At 33.6% G+C, this 21764-nt stretch overlaps 1 protein-coding gene across 2 annotated transcripts; it reads left to right on the forward strand.

Moving 5' to 3' along the window:
* Nucleotides 1–4753: 4753 nt before the first annotated feature.
* LOC114357488 (vesicle-associated membrane protein 2) lies at nucleotides 4754–21416 on the forward strand. 2 transcript variants are annotated; one of them, XR_003656303.1, is made up of 8 exons: nucleotides 4754–5117; nucleotides 13694–13814; nucleotides 15827–15905; nucleotides 16018–16097; nucleotides 16353–16404; nucleotides 16843–16957; nucleotides 18212–18247; nucleotides 18411–21416. XR_003656303.1 is itself a non-coding variant. In XM_028311104.1 (7 exons), coding segments are annotated over exons 1-6 (342 nt in total). In that variant the 5' UTR covers nucleotides 4754–5115; the 3' UTR covers nucleotides 18220–18247; nucleotides 18411–21416. The 2 variants fall into 2 exon arrangements, 1 of the variants encoding a protein (XP_028166905.1); XM_028311104.1 differs by lacking the exon at nucleotides 16843–16957.
* Nucleotides 21417–21764: the final 348 nt, after the last annotated feature.

Raw genomic sequence — 21764 nt, forward strand, 5'->3', positions numbered from 1 at the left:
GTCATTACAGAATCTTCTGTAGGTATTTAAAATTACAAAATAAAACAAAATAAAACTGCGCACTGTCCCCTCAAGCCCTCCGCCGGCCTGGCGCGCCCATCGAATACAGTTTTAGCCGTTTCGTTTTGGCTAATGTGCACATTAGCCGGCTAAAGATGGAATATCACGACGCAAACTAACATGTTATCGAACTTTAGCTGCTTCACGAAGATAAACTTAAGTTTAGCCGGCTAATCTTAAGTTTATGTTCACAACTATCTTTAGCCGTAACATATATATTTAGATAGACTAGATAGATAGACACTGCTGGACAAAGGCCAAAGATTCCCGCAATGACCAGCCCTCGCTGCCCGCATTCAGGAATCTTCCCTTATGGAAACGACTGGATGCGAGCTTTCATCAGGTCTTCGGTTTACCAAGTACAAGGCTTGTCTACATTTTATTCGCTGGTTCAATAATTTAATATTTTATTTCATTTCTAAATACTCAACGTGCGACTACTGCAACATACGACTTATAGAAAGCCATAACTATAGGTTCGGGATAACAAACGTTTTGCTAAATCCTTGTCCTGATCTGCCTTCGATAATACCCATATACTTATACCTACGTGTGTACCTAAGCTATCTCAAAACCCTATAACGTATACTAACGTGTTTACGTAGTCTGCCCACATTCACTTACGCCGAAAATGCGAAGCCTCGCGGTCGCCGCAAACACATTACATTTTCATAACAACACCGACACAGAAAAGTACGATAAATAAAGACCTTATTTTTTAAATGGAAGCACTTAGGTGTAAGAAGATTGTGAGGACCTAAGAGCTGCAAATAAAGCATTTGTAAAGCAGGATAAGTAGAGCTTACGAGCACTTATTACTAGTGCTTAGTAGACATGTCTGTGAGCGGTATCTATACAAATTAATAGTAGGTACATACTTTTAAAGTAAATACTTTTATGTAGTACTGAGACATGCTGTGCTGAACGGAGATATTGGTCAGTCAGTTGTTGATAAGTATGATAAAAGGTAGCGAAAGGTCACTGATTAACTGACTCACTCATCATGAAACTCGGAAACTACAAGTGCTAGGAGTCTCAAATTTTGCATGGAAGTTCCTTTTAGAACGCAGGTGCTCACTAAGACGGGATTTTGCAAAATTCAACTCCTAAGGGGGTAAAACGGGATCCACGCGTACGAAGTCGCGGGCGGCCGCTAGTGTTTAAATATTTTGACGTTTAATAACATTGTCCTTAACTTTACCGATATCATGCGGCCTACGTCTTCATTAACGCCTTAATTACATTCGGAAACAATTCAATTTCGCCCCGAGTCTAAAGACAAGTCAAATTGTCTACAGGAAGTGAAAGCTTTCGCCGCAAAATAGGGATAAAGTAATGTCTTGTCATTTCATCTGAAGTCACTCGATTGATATTTGAGAAATAATTGAGGAATTGATGAGAAACGTGACTTCATTTTGAATAATATCTTTCTATAGAAACCACAGCAATATTGAGAGTTTGTTTATAGGAAGTGACAACCTAAAACACATTATGTCTCGGAAGACAGTGTTATTGGGACCCGTTTGTTCCGTTTTCATACTTTATAAAATAAAATTATGATAAAAAAATAAAATTGGCCAAATCCTTGGTTTAAAGTATTTTATCGAAATAATTATCCATTGATCACGCTCTTAGTTTGATCACTACTTTCCCGGACGGACTGTATGTGATAGGTCACCATTAACCATGATGATAGATGACTCATTCATTTATCACATTTTCTAAATAAACCTACACCATAATTTGAAACTACAGTTACAAAAAGTCGACAGGAAGCAATGTTGGCTTTAACATTTCTCGTAAAAATTCCCATACGAGGGTAAAAAGTGCTTAATATTTCAACATTAATCACTCAGGTGAGGCCGCAGCGGAAAAGCTCATTACAGGCGGGTGAAATATTTAAAAATTGAAAATTAAACACAAGCTTTAAGCTCATAAGTAGAGCTGCAAACGATACATCGATATTCCAAAGAAAATGTTACTATGTATATCGATGGCCGGACCTAAAATGATTGATTTATCAATCCCTAATTTTTAAGTGACATAAATTTTATGGTAACACATAACAGGAATTTTGTTTTCATAGGGGTCACTTAAAAATTAGGGATTGATGGTGAAAACGGGCATAAGACTTTTTTATCAACGCAGAATAGTAACAGAGAAGGCCAGTTATAAAGTTTTTTTTTTATATAGCCGAACCAAGCCATAAAATAAAGAAAATAAAAAAGTGGTTTCGTGTGTCGGCCAAAAGAGATGATCTAAACATGACGTCACATTTCATGAATGTTATACGAAACTCACTGAACTTTATTTAGTAGAGGCACTAAAAGGCACTATTAAGGAGAAAAGAAGATAAATAAGTGGTCTAAGTGGCAATAGGCAACACGTAGGTTCTACTTAATTGACGGACGACCTGATTTAAAAGGTTGCTAAGTGCTATTAGTTGGTAGCCGCCGATCGATCTCGATAGAGATCAACGAACGAAGCTTATAGCTAGCTAGACGTCTGATGTAGAAATTCTATCGCTAACGACGGAAGAAAAGCCTGTAGAAAATTCCGTCGCAATCGCTTCGACAAAGTCGCTTACTTATAACACAGTAGATGACTTTGTATCGAATGGAAATCCTTAGCAATATCACTTTTTATAAAGGTTACGATTATGTTTAGAATCAAGTTAGGTACCTTAAGTGGTTTTAATTCCAGTTAACCACAACATAAAAGCTTCAATTATGTGGTTATGGCCCTTCCAAAACCTTTGTCTTGATTGAATTTTTGTAATGAAATTTTTTCAGTAAACGCTTATGAAAATACGAGAGAGCGCTTTCATTTGTAAAAAAACAATGTTTTAAAGTTTTCACATAAAGTCAGAGTCACAAAAGTGAAAGGTCATTCACTCATTCAATCCCTCGCCAAACACGCGAACTCTAAAACCACTTGGCTAATAAAGTTGAAAATAAATTTTGAATTTAGACATCAATAAGAGCGACAGCGCAAACTGTTTTGCGAGAGGCCTCTGTATTGCCACGGAAATTGAACCCCGCAAGACGGATGGAAACGTCAAATGGATGGTCGAAGGAGCGGCGAGGGTCTGCGAACGAACGCGAGCAGAATTTGGCTCGCGAGCACCATATTCCACAATCTCATAGAGATCGGACCGGTCATCGTTATTGTATTTAATTATCGTCTCTTATTTCTCTGCTCATTTAACTCACTCCAACAGCAATGAAGGAGAAAATGAAGCTTAAAAATTTCCACACACTCGTACCTATTACAGAAAGACGTAGATATCCTAGTACTGTGAAGAAAAAATTGGGGATTATAATAACGTTCGCTAGTCCAAAAATAATGAGCTGATCAAAGTCAACACTAACAACCCATACATAGATATATGCTGATACGAATATTGTCGTTACATACACGAGGTAGGGGATTAATTACGTCACCATTGTTGCTTTGTTGTACAGTCAAACTTAATCCCTCGCTGCATATCAGCTACATGCAATTCTGATGGGGATAGACGACAGCGCATCAAGGTAAACTGGGGCATCTTATGGGGTTGGAATATAAGCTGTTTTGCAATAAAAAATGATAGGTTGATGGGCTGTAGACTGTATCTGGGTCTAAACTAACAAAATGGATGCTTGCAAAACTTAAATTACTGACTGAACTAAACCGATCTATTTACAAAGTAACTACAAATTTTTGTACCTGAATTGGTTCCACTTTATTGGCCGAATATTGTGAGTAAAATGAATAATTACAATAATTAATCAATCAGTGAAGTTAAAATATAAAGTAAGATGGCCCACCATTTACCTTACTCTATTTTTCCACTCTTTTAACTCAAAAATAGTTATGTATAGAGCTATGGTATATATTGTTTTACGATTGAGACAGCCTTTGACGAAATCCCGACTTACCTGTACGTAATTCAGGAGACCTGAATCTTCATACTCTACACGTGTTCTTGAAAACGTCTTTTCTTTGTATGAATGGTTAAACGGTTATTTGATTTTTGTTGCTGTTCGTAATTTCAATGCTAGTTTGGAGTTGAGCCATAAACTACAGACAGATAGCTTTATCAATGGGCGCAGTTGATTCATACCGCAAGCGCCTATCTAAACAGGCAACGCCTAAAGTTGTGAAATGAAGATAAGTCCAAAAAAGCATACTTAATTCGTTAAAGACCCTAAAGTCAAACATCCGTCTTTGTGGGTTATTAAATTTCAACCTTATAACAACAGCGATAAGACACGACGCTAACAACTTAATGATAATGATAAGTAGAGCTAAACATAATTTTATGCCCTCTGGCAGGACGCTGTTTACTGAAGATATAAAGTTAATCAATCAGGTGTTCTACGACATTCATTTGTTGCTTATCCCAATTAAGTAAAACTAAAACCATGTCCTCTCATTACGTAACACCCACATACCGAAGCGGATTGATTTTTGTTGGAGACCGAAGAGTTCATGGCGCATGCGTGAACATTTCTACGCACACACCCTCATAAAATTAAGTCACACATTTATACCCTCCGAGTTTTTCCTTGAACGCACTTTCGACCTTATAACGCAGATGGTAAAGCTCGAAATTGTTTGAGAAATTTCAGTCTGATATTTTTAGACAATACGTGCCTATTATGGAGTGCACAAGCGCGCCCTCTCCCATACAAATCGGGAAACCTGCTCGCGGAAGGTTTTCTCGTCGATTTATTTTCCGAAAAACGTCGTTTTGAGCTGTTCTCTACGCTTCTCTTTTCGAAAAATCTAGTTCGACGGTTGACGCGTGTGTTCCTATCAGTTTTGTGGATTCTACAAGGCATTATCAACAGCAATCGTCGCCTAAAAATAGAACATTACCCGATATACTTGTAGGGAAACCTAGTTGGAGGTTTCCATTCATAAAATACATTCATTTGGTGTCGGACAGTGAAGGTACTCCGTTCTAAAGTTGTGTAGCATCGCTGCGTTCTGGACTAGTGTGGCGAATCAATACTTCGGGTGACCGAAACGAGTTTCCACCTCGCGGACTAACCGGAGCGAAAGGACAAAATGTAAGTTTTCATTTTTCTGTTTTCTAATTAAGAAAAAGTGCAAAGACATTTATGTTTCTTTTTCGTTTAGACTTGATTTATTTGTGGGTTGTAAACCAGAACAGCTGCATGGCGATCTTAATCTCTCATCGTTCGTCGACGATACTGTTAATATTTTCGGGCTACCCGTCTTTGACGTTGAGTAGAGGCCCTTGGCTTGAAATATATTGATTTATACAGCAGTTTTCTATGATGTATAGTCAAAAAGTTGGAGAGAATTAATACAATTAAACAATTTAGTATACATTCCTCTACCTAGAGATTGGTATTTTGATTACATTAGACTGTTGAATAGACAAAGATCAGTTAAGCTCGCTGGCCATTATAATGAATGATTTGAATTCACTTTAGTATTTTAGTTTTCCAATGTCATTATGTCTATTAGGTATCATATCAGTTTATATTTATCATGGAGGATAAAATTATGTCTATTTGCATAATATGTTACGGTTACATTATTTTTCTGTGACTTTTCCTTTAATTTAATATTATAGAGCACTATCGTTAGATAACTTACTTTAATTTTAGAATAATCGTTATAATAAGGTAATTGTATAGATAAAAATATTATGCTTGTTATTCCCAATATACATTCTATTGATTTTGTGAACGTTTTTATCTAATTGTCACTGGAATATTAATATCATGACGTCATCTTCGCCGTGACGTGAGTCAAGTCTCAAAAAGTCGAGCCTTCGGTCACGTGACTCATTGTCAGCTCGCGGTGACAAAGGGATGAAGGTCATGAACCATTGATGGCTGAACGTCAAAAGGGTGGACAATTTTTGCCTTTCTACGCATGTCACAATGACTTTTGTTAGAAAAAGTTAGTGAAAATTCTTTCTTGTACTGGCAACGTAAACCATAATTAAAAGAAGGGTTTTTTTAAGAATCCGGTGTGATACATACAGGCCAAGAGCTTCCTTCAAAAAATCCAAAAAATATACAATCTTATATCACTAATGTGTGTAAGGGTTGGACTTAAGACTTTTTTGTGAATTTTAAGAACTAGACTTATTAAGGCTGCTCTCATTGCAGCATATTTAGGTACCTAAGCTCTTTTTATGTCTTTGACGAGTCTTTGTCTGTAGAGAAATTATAGATTTCGATTCAATAAAACCAGCATAAGTAGGACATGCACAACAGTGCAAAATGTATCTTGTGCGAATTTAGAGACATATTATACCTAATACAAATTGCGATTCGATCTATAAAAGCCATTTGATGCCAGAATACTTATAGCAACATCATTCCAGCATAAAAGTTGTCAAGTAGTGAGTCAAGAAACCGAGCTTTGGCCACGTGACCCGACGCATTGTCAGCCAGGGTAACAAAGGGATGAAGGTCATGAACCATTGATGGCTAGACGTCATATGGCTGGAATGAAAACAAAGCAAAGCATTTTTCGTGTTTCTATGTAGAGACGAAAGCTCATGAAGCTAAAAATATCTTTTTTATGTGACAGGAGGCAAACGAATTTAAAATTTAGAATTTAAACAAATATGAATTTTGAATATGAAAACAATTTTGTGAAGCAACGATGCTGTTTAGCAACGAAAATGGTTAGTATAATGTATTGTCGACTGTACCTACATAAAAATAGATTCAAATAATTGGATTCGCGAGAAATGATCTATAATTATACTTAATCAAGTGTAATTTGTCTTTTCAAGAAAGGAAAATGATCATAAAGATGCTCATATAAAATGTTCAATGAACATTACAGGAGAGACTTCAAGTTATTACAACATAATTTGAATTAGTTACATCGATATTATGAACTTAATTTTATTATGCGTTTGATACAGTATTCTTCGAAGTAATTAAATATTTTATTCCACGTTCCTTTTTCTGAAAATTACGTAAAGCCTTTTATTAAAAAGAATGAATATTTTTAAACGTTTCCCGGCTTTTTACACACGATTTGGCAAATAACCGCTGGAAACAAAAGCGCGTGGGAGTTACCTAGTAACATTGCCTTCAGCGGAACTCCATAACCATAGAAAAAGGTTTTTGAGACTTACTTCACCTGTAAATATTCTTTTAGACTGATGAAATGAGATTCAGCCTAATAAAGCATATTACTCCAAATTACTTTTGGTAAAGCTGGTTTTTCTACTTCAGTAGAACTAAATGGAAGTTATAATAACATCGTTTGCGAATGCATACATGAAAACAATACAAATGCTGAAAAAAATGTCCTTTTCAAATGCTGATGCTGTACTTACTGAAATGATGAATTATAAGTATGCAAAGAAAGAGTAGTAATAGCAAGCGCGCAACTTCGTCTACGCGTTGAAATAATTTTCCAAAGTAGAGGTGCCGAGGCAAATTCAGGGTAGAGTCACGACTAAATTAGAGTAATTTGGACTCTATCACGTAATGCAAACAAATTAAAACCCGCTTAAAGGCGATACAATGGCGGTAAATAACATTAGACAGATTTTCGTTCTTATTACAATGTTTTTGTTAGCAAAATAGTAAATATCAGTTTTCTATTGTGAGTTGAAAGGTTAACACCTTAAATCTTAACAGATATGAAATGAAACAAAATAAAACAAAATACTTAGCGCCTACTGCAGTCTAAAGTTTATCTTTGAACTTCTTTGATTTTCTTTTCAAAATTTGAAACAGATCAAAAAACCTCTGCCTCTAAATTAATGTTTTAGGTTATAGAAATGGACCCAAATGAAATATAGGGAAAAGTGTCTTGACAACAACAGATTTCTATTGTTCATTAGGTAGGTCTCTATGGCGCCTGAAAAGTGGCACTTTCTCATTAAAATTACAATCACGAGCCCCCTATTCACTGCTGCTCATATGGGTAGGTACATTTAGATTTTATCTATTCGATGAAATAGCGATAGATTATCGAGATTTTTCCAGATTCGTAAAGGAAAATGAGTTTATATAAAGTTACACAACCAACTAAACAAATTGACCGATAAATATTAGATACATACATTAAGTATTAATTTTGATCGAATAGTAATAACATCAATGAGGGTTTTCACGATTGAAAAATCCGCCAGATGGCAATACGTAGACGAGAGGTCCAATTAATGCTGCGTGATTGGTGGATTTTGACATAACTGTCAATGTCATGTCAAAAATAACCAATCTGGCAGATTTTTTAATCGCGAAAACCCTCATTGAAAATAATGTTATTCCGTAGTAGGTACCTAGGTATCATCATTTGACAAAAGGACTTAGGCAGATTAAAAACTATTAGATTAATTATCTACGCTGCTCTCCTAAAGGGCATTCAAGTAACAAACCTTGTTTACCAAAATTCATTATCACTTTGTTAGACAGCGTTCAATTAAAGCCTGATGTAAATAAATTAAAGACGCTGACAAACGGAAAAGTTTATTTCGCACAAGTTCACTAAGAGAACAATTTAATGAATTACAATTTACTCTGAACTCTTCGAACAATGGTGTTGACTAAGAAGTCAATAGCGTGTGGCCGCCTTTTGTTGCACGATGATAACAATAGCGACTAACTACTGCTGATTTCAACAACAAAACATTTTGTTTCTTCTTCGTTCGTTCGTTTCAGCCAAATGACGTCCACTGCTGGACAAAGGCCTCCTCCAAGGTTTTCCACAATGCACGGTCCTGCGCTGCCCGCATCCAGGCTCTTCCCACAAAACCGCGTTTGTTTCTTCTTATTGAAATTATAATAATAACTTATTTAATATTTTTTAAAAATTACCATCTATCAAACTGGCAACAAATAGTTCCGTTAAAAATGAAACCTGTTTTCAACATACAAAAAAAAATACTTTTTAGACCAAAAAAACAATGAAGGGAATCCCTACTTAGCTGCATTTATTTGCTGTTTAAGCTAAAAAAAAAGTTTTCATAACACTGGCGTTTTCACATGTACCAAACATGCAAAAAAAATGGGAAATAAACATTTCTGTTTCCATAACCCTTGCTGTCGTCTGTTGTTATTTCACGGAAAAACATTGACGTCGAACTCAGAAAGGTAATGTTTGGGATTTAGATTTGCATTTTTAAGGTTTATTTTTATACTGTTAATAGACTCTGCGTTGAATATAACAGGTTCTACGGGGCCACTGGTGCCACTGAAAGTGATCTCCTGCACTACTCCCAAACACAGTATAAAAGGAAACTATACTCCTTTGTGGCGTCTCAACTGTTTGTGTCAGATTGAGCTATGGTAACCGTTTTTTGTTTCTTTTTTTTTTTTAGTAAATGAAACTTATTTTGCATTTGTAGTAAGTAAGTAGGTACCTACTTATAAGATAAGTCATGTCTAAATCAAAATTCTACTATTATCTATTGATACGATTAAGTGTTTTTTTTGTGTGCATGGAACGGTTCGGAACAAACTGCATTGAATCTATATTGCATGTTGTGTCGGCCTATAATTGTTGTTGCATTGTAACTTTGTTCATAATTGTAATTTTTAAGTGTACATGTTGTAATGTAACAATGTTGGTAGACCTAATAAATAAATAAATAAATAAATAAATACTAGCTTTCCGCCCGCGGCTTCGCCCGCGTGGAATTTTGTCTGTCACAGAAAAACTTTATCGCGCGCGTCCCTGTTTCAAAAACCGGGATAAAAACTATCCTATGTTCTTTCCCGGGACTCAAACTATCTCTATGCCAAATTTCATCAAAATCGGTTGCGAGGTTTAAGCGGGAAAGCGTAACAGACAGACAGAGTTACTTTCGCATTTATAATATTAGTTGGGATGAAAAATGTTTAGGTGTTACAAATTGGTAGAAAGGTATGCGTTTTTGCATAAAATATGGTTTTCGCGTATTCTTTCTTACTAATTAAATTCAAACACAAATCAATCATCAATCCCACTGAAAATTGTAATAAAAATCACGTAGGGTCGTCAATAAATTATAGTCAAATAAAAAAATATTGGACTGAAACTTGTTTGTTTTGATTACTAGGTAATCATCTTATAAATAAAATGAATCACTGAATGGGGTTGCTCAGCGCAAAGCCCAAAACTTGAGAACAGCTTGGACTTCACATTCATATGAAAAGACCCTGAAAACCATTGAAACTTAAATAATTCGGGCACAGCTGCGGGCAGTAGATAGTTTCTAATAAAAATATAATAACCTCTGAAATCTCTACATTTCTCGTAGCGTGAACTCTTATTTTTCCAATATCCGCCGTATAAGTGGATTTTCATCCCGTCCTACCCTCAAGTCTTCATTCTGATAAAACGTTGTAATATTTTCCTATACATTCTCTTTCTCTAAGTAGTACCTATTATAGGTTCTATATTACTCGAACTAAAACCTTAATACCTACCAGTTTCCAAGAAACTATTTCACGTGTTATTTTTGTAAAACAGTCTAGACTTGGATAATTAATGGACTGAAGTTACGCCCTACCACATGGGATAGGCATCACCTCAATAACTGTAGTAACCTACGGGTCGTACCACCACGCGACCGTATAGTAAATGGTTGTGTATGTTATAGTTTAGAATGAGAAGGCAATTTCTCATATTAAATCCGATTTGAATGCTGTTAGGACCTTTGATTATAAAATCTAGTTAGACCCGGCGAACTTCGTACCGCCAATAAAAAACTTTACATTCTAAATATAAAATATAAAATAACTGTTGTATTCTATTCCATTCTATATTCATCAAGAATTTTTTAAATCGGTGCAGTAATTTCGGAGTCTATTCAATACAAACAATCAAATCGTCCCTCTTTATAAAATAGTGTATGTAAGATATACCTACCTGATCGACTGATTGTAACAGTACAAACTTTACCTATTAACAATACTGAGATGGTACAAGTTTGCAAGTCGCACTTAAAAGATGGGGTTTGAAAAAAAACATACTCATTTAGCCTAAGAATACGTATCACACTTTTAATCTATGTCATGACAAGTCTACAGGGTCAAAGTCTTCTTTGATACTTTTACGAACGAGACCTTTTCTCGTGAAATTCGATTTCACTTGATCCCCAGCTTTATTCACGATAATACTGTGATTCTGAGAGAATCGATTTGCAAAAACCTTTTACATAAACACGCAATATCATAATACGAATTAGGTTATGAAACCGTGTATTTGCTTTCACAAAGTTCAGACAAATAGCGAGCAAATTCAAAACGTTCCATTCATAATAAGTATAACATATTATTTATGCAAAATAATATTAAGCTTGGCTGAAACGAGAACGCTTTGTAATTAGTTGGCGTGGGTGTGACTGTTTACTTGGCTTTTAATAGAAGCAACAAAATATTACGTCAGCTGCTTTTGCTTGGATGACACGAATGTCAAAGGTTACGAACGAGTGATTGTTAGTCAGCCCATCCCAAATTGGAAATGGAATAAATAAATATCAAGTATTTAATTTTGTAGAAGAAACAAAAGTGTGCCATGATATTATAATGCTCGAATCATCATTATTTGAGCTTTACATTTTGCTGACTTAGGCTGAGTTGCACCAATTTACTTTTCGTAACTATAACAATAACCGCTTTTTGTATGGAATTTGACATATTTTTGACGTTTGTTAAAGTTAATGTAAGATGGAGCAATTCAGCTTGCAATAAAAACAAATGGAATCTATACAACAACAAGTTGGGTGCCAATGGCGCCCAACGTGGTGGAATCAATTACATGTAAATCACAATGAACTATACTAGATAGAGGCTATCATTTTGTTAGCGTGACCTTTAATTAGATAATGCTTTTGCATGTCATTACTAACACTAGCCAGTGATTAATGTAACTAGGCAGCTGACACACGCCTATTATTTACTGGGCTCAAATGACGTCGCATTCGTGCGTCAACTGAGTGTAACTTTGTTATTCGTGAATCATATCTTTACTTTCATCTAAATATACTAGAAATAATCTTTTATGTAAAGGTACAATCGTCAGCACTTCAACCAGTCACAAATTATTAAAAATCATTTGAATTTGAACCTTATAACCTTAGTTTTATTTTTATTTCGATGATTATTGTTGAATACTTCCCCATGACAATATAACGTTATGAAACAAATATTTTAACTGACTGTAGCAAGATTAAAAGTAAATGTCATTTTTAATTTCGCTAAGTATTTTTTATATCCCATAATGTTTAGGGGGTTTGGAAATTGACGGAGAAATTACAATCAGGACTCTACTCAAACGTTAGGTTATAATACACCTAAATAATACAACAATGTTTCATGATACCTCATAAGACTTGCTTTATTAAATTCGTCAAACTTTACACAGGATGTTCTAACATCGCAAATCCGTATGATGAAAGTTTGAGCGAAATCTCCGTGAGATTTATATTAAGATCACAATTTTCGTGTGTTGCTGGGAAAAGGAACGAATAATTAATAATTCTCTCTTCTCAGCACTGGCCCATTTATTGTCCCGAAGCAGTGGTAGGGTTAATATTGGGACGTGTAAAAGCGCTTTTTTAAAGCCTATTTGCAAAAATAAATGAATTTTATGAATTTTAATTTTATGAATTTTTATTTTATGAATTCTATTTAACGGAATTTTTCTTTAATGTGTGAAAACAGATGGAAAAACTTTCTGTTGTTTATTTAGTATAGTCGTTTGAGGTAATACCTTTGTCGATTGAATATCTGTGTATAAACATAAGCCACCTATCCATAACATAATCAATCCATCAAATGGCTCTCAATTGATATTTTTTTGAGTTTACTTGGCATAATGCATAACTTTATTATGTTTCAGTAGGAGGTATATTTAAGCTTTTAACTACAAGAACAATGAGAACCAAGTTGACTCTACAATACTGCCAACACAATAATAGCAACGTCACTAGCTTAATTTTCAGCAAATTCACCCCTATAATTGAGTTTCTAATCAAGCAGGATTAATTTAGTGTGAACCGTTGGCGTTTTGTTCGGCGTCCTCGGATGAAATATAGTGGCCTCGATATGGAATCACGTTTCGCGACATATGAGATTGGGAAGCGTGTATTGATTCGTAGCTTATATCCCGGTAGTTTGAAATATGATACTGGTGACTTTTGAAAACTTGGCAGTTTGAAATAGAGTTTTTCAAATATAAGATTTTTCAAAAATTGCTGAAACACATGCTTTCTTCCCAGTCTTCATTCCAAAATTATCTTATACAATCGGTGCTGATGTGCTGGGTGTTTATTTATAAAGCAATGTATTCTCAAACAATAGACATGCATCGTCTCTTTGTCCATTGTGAACAACACCGAATATTTTTTGGATCACGTGTTACGCGTCAATTGTTTTATGGATGACGCGTTACGTAGGTACGTCTTAATAGTTCTGTGGACATTGAACATTCCAATTCCACGCAGGCTGGCTTTAACTTAGGTAATGCAGAACGGGATTATTTCCACCTCTCGTTCACACCGTTGCAACTCCTGTGTAGCCAGGATCTACAGCTTGACCGCCAACAAAAACCCAACCAGTGAAGGTCAAGTTTGTCCCGGGGGAAAGTTAAACTAATTAGGTAATACAGAACCGTATATTCCACCAACTGATCCCTAATATCGTATTACCAGGGCGACGGAAGGCGGTCTGGCGCCAGGCGGCGACGGCGACATGCCCGTGGGCGGGCCGAAGACGCCCCAGCAGATCGCCGCCCAGCGTCGTCTGCAGCAGACACAGGCTCAAGTCGACGAGGTCAGTTCTATTTTAAATATTTGAATTTCGAATAAAGAATTGTTTTTGTATGTGTGTTTTGAATTCAAATAAGGACTTTTCGTTCTTGTTTTTTCTCCATTGTAGTGTATTTTTTCTTTATGGCCAGTTGATACGAGTAAAATATTGTTATAAATCAGTCAGCGTTTGCAAAAATGATTTTTTTAAAGACTGTAACATTTTGAATTTTTCATTTAATTGTGAGCTTTCGCCGAAAAACTGAATAATTTATAATTATTTATCCTACTAAATTACTTTTCTGGGAATAATTTAATTAAAACCTCCCAGATTTCAATGTATAGGTAATCGTTATTTTTCTTTTAACTACGAGTATTCTGCTTTATTATTTTTATTCGACTTTTTAACGAAGTTGCAATCTGTTGCTAAGGTATATCTTTTACTTCCAAAAAGCATTTCTTGCGAAGCTAAGCTAATCTTACGTTCATCAAATATGTACAGTAAGAGCTAGAAGGAAATTGCAATTTCATTTGACATTTTGCTACCTCAAGCACCTACTTGGAGGCTACGAATAAGCTCTCAAATACATTTTTAGAAAAACTCCCTAAAATCCTCATTTTTATTAGCCCCTTCCCACTTCAAATGGTTTACGAGTTTATTGCTTTTCGAGACTAGATATATTTCCCTTATTTTTAAATAAACATACGGGTTTTAAAAGCACTCCGATTCAGATACGCTGTTATCTCAATAAGAGCCTTCTCAAAGTAAGTAAAACGTGCCTGAGCATAGGTACTTGTTGATATCTGTGACGCAAATGCTTCCCGTTCAATCCATTGCCAATCCCAATAGAGCGAGCGTAGGGCAAAGATTCTCAAATATTATCAGCCCTTTCTATCTAAATGGGGTTAAGCCTTGTAGCGCCAGACATTGTGGCCCTAAAGTACGGCCAACGAGAAGCGATATCAAATCTAAATAAACCCAATGTCACGGTCATTTGGAATAGCAGGGGTTTGACTTTGACATAATTTTGGCGGGTGAACGAGACATTACGACAAATACACAAGATGGGAAGAGACAGAATAGATTGTCAGTCGAATCGATCTTTTGAATCGCTGCTAGTTGGCCGTACTTTAGACTAACATTACACCAATACAATTTGGTGTATTTAACACAAAGTCCTAGTGGTTTCGTCGTAGTGATCTCGTATATTCAAGGAAAATAGAAGGAAAATGACAAGACGGTTACAAACTGTTGATGACTTAAGTTGATTACGATAGAACACCGTCCTTGCGAATGCTGAAGTTCGGCAGATCTTACCGAAATTCAGACGGTTATGAAATTCGGTAAAAGCTGCTGAACTTGCGGATCGATTGTGAAACAAATTACGGGTGCATCTCTAGTTACAGGACACGATTCAATATTCTTGCTCAAAGCCTTTCGCTTTATAAGAGCTTGTCGTAATTTTATTTAGCTGGTATAATAATTGAGAACCACTGGAAGATTGGGTGATACCGCCCATCCGCCATCACGGTTGACGTCACCCTGGGAATTTCCTATTGAAGCCTCCGTCCGTTTTCATAAATATAGCTTGTTTTTCTGCTAACTCTATTTTACTTACTTGAGTTTTCTCTTTACTTTGCATCAAATCAACGCTGCAATGGGGATAATGATGCACTCTTACGTCACAAAGTGTGAAATATGCATCTATCCACTTACTTGGATAGGATTCAGGCTCATTTTATTCTATGACTTCTCTTCTCACTCGTTGTACTGGTGTGAGTAACTTGTTGAAGCTCTATGATTCGGAAATCCATTGATTCCGAATAATTAAAACTTTTGTGATTTTACTCAAGCGTTTACTATTGTTGGCTTGAAGTCTTTTTGGTGCAAATTATCACAATTCACTTCTGAAACACCATTCTAAGTTTGATACTTCCTCACTAAATAAAGGGTCGTTTTTCTCTAAAATTATTAGCAAAATTGTGTTCTACACATTTAAGGTAACAAATGCTATATTGTTTCGCTGTTTGTTTCAGGTGGTGGACATCATGAAAACGAACGTAGAAAAGGTGCTTGAGCGAGATCAAAAGCTCTCGGAACTTGATGATAGAGCAGGTAAAAACATTTAATTTTATAAAAATTATTCCTCTGTATTGCCTTGAAAAAACTACTGTTTTGTGTTGGGTACTGTAAATCGTAAGTAAAACCATTGGTGATATCTTTTCAGACGCTCTGCAGCAGGGTGCCTCGCAATTTGAACAGCAGGCTGGAAAACTGAAGAGCAAATTTTGGTTGCAGAATTTAAAGGTATTTATTAATTTATTTTATACTTTAATGCCAAATAAATTGGATAATAAGGAATAAAAGAACATTTATTATCTTTACATAATTTTAGAAGTTTTATGAATAACAAACTTCCTCCAACTCTACATACCTACAATTTAAAAATTCACATGTAAAGATCTAAATTGTGTCAAGAAACAAATCTTACGTACAAATTAAATCATCATATTACGAGTATTAACAAAATGTATTCTAAAATGTCAATCCGCTTTCTTCCAGATGATGATAATCGCTGCCGTCATTGGTATCATCATTTTAGCCCTCATCATCGGTAAGTTTGACATTTGACAGTCATCGTTTCCGTGTATTAGATGCTCCAGTCAACTAACAAACAAGATTTTGGGTTATTACTTGCACCTACCTACATAAAATATCTAATGTTAAATCTCTTGGATGATCGCATCATATATTCAAACTCTAGAAGGACCAAAAGACGTTAAAAATATAAATATACTACTAGGAGAGGTAGGCAGACACATTAAGATTCCTCTAAAATGCAATTCCCTTCAATTTAATTAACGTCCACATATGTACCACCAAACAGACAAATCTGATTTATTTATAGTATCACCTATACTATGTCAAATACCCACTTCTTTTTTTATGTTACCCAAAATGTTGTTTGTGTTGGTCGGAAATTAGATTGCATTTCAGTTTTTAATTTCTTTACGTTTAGACTAACACACCATTATTTTTTCCACATTTTCAGCCAACTTTGTGTGAACTTTCGGTAACCGCAGTTTAATTTAGAACTTGTTATAATGTTAACGAATAGAATAACGTATATTGTTATTTTTTATTTCGTTGGTTCTAAGCCTATTTTGGTAAGTGGGCAATGGTTTTTGTGGTTGTTAATAATAAATGTTGGCTTTCTCTGTCTATTGTCACTATATCTGTCACTATCGAATAATGTTTCATGCAGTTATTCAAGTCTTCTGTACAATCTACCATAAGTTGCCAATCATATTTAGTGACTTTTACATTGTAACACCATTACAATTTTTAGTGGTTACTGTCCTTCTTTGACATTTCTTTAGATTTAAAACTACTATACGGAAATAATAAATCCGTATGTAGGTACAATGATTAACTAGGAAGGCTACTAAATTCAAAATTACAATGCCAGAATGAAAAGTCAAAGATCAAATTGTCGACAGAAAACCCAAGTCTCTAATATGAATTTTGCACTTATGGAAGAAGTTAGCTTTTATAAATGTGTCATATATTGTCTGGGATGCTCTAAAATCTGTTAAAAAACAACGAGACAACTCTAGTTCTATATCTAACTAGATTAACGCTTTATACTGTTTTAATTAATTTAATGTTTTACTTTATCCAAGAATGCGTTGCTTGTCTCAAGTTTAACCCCGAATTGGTTGCTTTAAATTAAGTTTCGATTAAATAAAAAAACAATATAAACAAAATTAAAATAAATGTTTAACTGTACCGCATAAATGACTGCTTTACTATAAAATATAACAGCTTTTGACAATAATAATCTAGCTAATAAAATGCTTTAATGCTTTCGAAGTACGTAACTGAACTACTTAATACAAATAAACTATTTATTTAATAATTATTATTTATTATATTATGACTGTCATAGAACCAACTTGTCTTAAAAATCTATTATTAAAGATATAAAAATATTGAAATAATTTACGTACTTACCTACCTACATAATATTATATTTTAATATACTTAACTATTAAAGCAGCCCCAAATATTTCAATAACTACACAAAGTCTACTGATTCATGAAACGAATCTAATTTGCGTTCAAAAAACTATTAAACTAAAATTAAAAACCAAAACATAATATACTTATCCAATCTCACACTTAACATGGTCTTTTAAATTAATTCTTAAGTTGTGTTTAAGTATTATTTGCATGTATAAATTATGAACCTAATATTATTATTTTAAAAATATTAAACATAGCGAATATTTGTTGAATATTATTATATTTTTCATATATCAATATTGTGTTGTCCAGTGAAACTGCAAAGCACATTTCTTTGTTATTAATTTCTGCAAATGATTCTGAAGCACGTTATAATATTTTTTTGTATTTTCTAGGTCTGTAAACACCCACATCAAAGGATTCCAGGAGAGGTAATGTAAAATATTTGGCTACTAGAAAATACATACAAATTACCTCTAATTATTTTTTAGCTTGATCCAAAGGGGTTACTTTGATTATATTTGAGTTAAGATGTTTTTTTGCGATTGTGTAATAAGTATAATGTGTAATTTTAATATTAAATTCTAATTTCAGGTTCCTTTCTTGAACAGGACACCAGCCTAAGTACCACAGAATATTCACCGTACAGAACATTGAAGTTAGTAGATTTTAGTGTTGTTAAAAATATACCTACGACTATGTAACACTTACGCCTCCAGACTATCTCACATAATCTGAATCCTAAAGTAATGTAATTTTAAATCACGCCGTTCTTTTATAACACTTACAAAATATACTCCTCGGAAAAGATGAAATAGAATATTTTTAGATAATCTTTCTTCAAATTAATACGATAAAGCAAAACTGCTACCAAAAGGCTTATTCAAAACCATATCTAACTTCGAAGTTGAATTTCCGATTTTAATATCGTTGTAATAACAAACAAAGTTAAGTTCAATTTGGACCAAGTTTCTGAAACAACTTGTATTTTACTTTCTTAAATATATTTTATGCCTAACTTCCTTTCTGGTCGTTGATCTTTGATGTACCTATCTACTCGCTATACCTACTTAAGTATGTTTGTCTATGCTTAACATTTGTGAATCAAGTTTATTAGGTGTTGAATATGTTGATACGGAATAGATATAAATAGGTTTAGAGCCAATCGATTCATTTGGTCCATTACATTGAAAGTAAATAAAGTGTATGTTTCCATGACATACTTATTAAAGCCAAAATACCTACTCTCACTACACTAGAGCGAAATAGTATTTAAATAGGTTATATTACTTCATCGATTTCGACAATGGCAAATATTACTACAAAAATATTTTATCACATAGTCAGTCTTCCGAGATTTATAACAAAACATTCAATTCGCTTTGTAATTCAACTGAATTGATGTAACTTAAACTTATCACCGATGTAAAATATCATAAAATTACATTGATAGGCGTATTTCATTTTAACTTATAATCACTTAGCTGTTTATTATAACCGTGATTTCTATTTGAAACGAAATTTGTACTTAATCGAGTTGTTGTTTGTAATGAATAAAAAATAATTATTAATAATTAGAAAAAAATATTATTATATAGAATTTTACGCTGTCTTAAGATTTAATTTAACTGGCTGACTGTTTTATGTATTACTAGTGTGACTATAATACATTAAAACCGTTTTATGTGTTATTATATGTAAAAACTGCTTTGTAGTTAGAAATTGTAAAATAATTAGCGATTAGGTGTTCTCATTAATTGTATTACTTAGGTGTTACAAAGTCATAAATAAATTACACATTCAGGATTATTGGCAAATACTGCATTTAAATATTATATTATTTGTTCATAAACGTAATCTTTTCATTGTATTTGTCTCTTTCTCGCAGATATAAATAAATAAACAAACGTAAAATGTTGAATTGGTAATATTACTATGATAAAGAGGTTTATAAACATTACCTGATACATCCTATCTAAATAGACATAGGTACTACAGAAAATACTTAAAAATAACAAGATCATAAATTTTACCTACATCTTAATGAAAACCAATTCAAAACAATTATGTAGAGAAACCTACATAGCCACATTACGACTTGTTTATTAATATATGCGAGTTAGTATGATTATAATAAGATAAGTAAATTAGCCCCATTTTCTGAAAGGCAAAATTTAAGTAAGTTTAACGAAAATCCACTTACGATAATCATCTTGTGTGAGAGTTACCTACGTAATTAACACATACCAAATATTTTATGCTGCTATTACAGCAGCTTTATTTCGAAACAACTTATAAATTACACCGATAAAAAAATCCTACATCCATACACGCAGAAAGTTTTTTATGATTCCCGCCTAATAAAGTTAGTGCTGTACTGTGTCATACTATAAAGTGACTTTGTCACTAGACTTAAAATCGGATTTATTTTTAAAATTTTCATATTTTGTCTTTCATAAAATGGGGACTAAACAACATTCACTGTAAGGTAAAATGAAAACACACCACAATCTTAAAATAACAGTACTTTTAAGAAAACTGTTGTAAAGATAAATAAGTTGCAGATATACAACTATTGCCATTGGTAATAAAAACATTGTTTATCTTTACAACAGATGTAGTGATAAGTCAGGTAGTTATTACGATGCTATTACATCAGTGGTACCCATTGGCGCCAAAAATATTACAAATTAAAATACAAACATGTTTTGGTAATCGTAGTAAATAACCGAACAAAATTATGTAATCATAAATTCATTCAATTTAAAGTCTAAAAATTAGTTAAAATTAGAAGAGAAAACATTATAGGACAGTTTAGGATACTTACATATTCAAGAGAATTTAATAAAATACAACGTCTAAAATGCTGAATGAATATATGATTAGAAATTAGTCACCTAAAATAGAATAGCACTATATTTTAGTTCAAGTCAAATTAATTGTTGATTACAATACATAAATTGATTTAAGTGCTTATACAAATCGAAATTGAATTTATTTAATAGGTATTGTAATGATTACATACGTACGTGTCGTAATGAAGTAATATTTCATCTCAACAGAAAAAATCAAAGTCGACCTAGATATTATTTTTAACATTATATTGAGCTCATAGTGTTAAAAATCTTATCTACCGATGTCATTATACTCTCGTGGTGGAATATTCACAATCGGCATAAAATGCGATTCAACTTCTCTAAAACACCGTAACAAAAAGATACTTACAATGTCGTATGTGCACGAATGTGAATATACAATACAAATGACGTCGGACATCCTATGATAAGACTTTGTTTAGAAACATCTAACGAGCATGATCGTACTTTGATATTATAATATTCTAATCATCTAGTTTAATGCTATTGTTCGATTAATGTGTGCAAAGTTAGTAAAAAATTGTCTATAAATGTTAAACAATAAATTTTATCGTTACCGTTACGAATAGGTGATGTTTGATTTTGTAAAATTCATATCCAAATGTATATCTTACGAGTAAAAGTGTAATCTATTTCAAATGGTTATTGTGGTATAACTATGGTTGATAGATTTGAATCAGTAACAATATAATCGCATAATGAATTAATGTGGTAGGTTTCACCTGCCTGTAGGCATAAAATATAACAGCATAATTATATGTACCAAAATGTAATTATTGCTTCACTAACAATAAAGCAACTTAATAAATAGCCGTTTGTTTTATTTTCATTACCAGAATAAGACTTTGAACTAAAATTCTTAAATTGGTATACCAATGAATTATTAGTATGAGATTTATGTGTAGTAGGGTGGAGCGAAAATTTTTTTTTCATATAACTGTAATGTAATAGTCAAAATTTTGTGCCTTTAGGGCTTAAATTAAGTCATGCAAAATATTAATCAATTCGGTTTAGAGTAACTGCCTCCGCATCGACACTGAATTTATAAAAAAAGTTGGTTTTAGACCTCACT

Source organism: Ostrinia furnacalis, unplaced genomic scaffold, assembly GCF_004193835.3.
Source record: "Ostrinia furnacalis isolate ACB-3 unplaced genomic scaffold, ASM419383v2 OfSCF3175, whole genome shotgun sequence".
Lineage (NCBI taxonomy): Eukaryota > Metazoa > Arthropoda > Insecta > Lepidoptera > Crambidae > Ostrinia > Ostrinia furnacalis.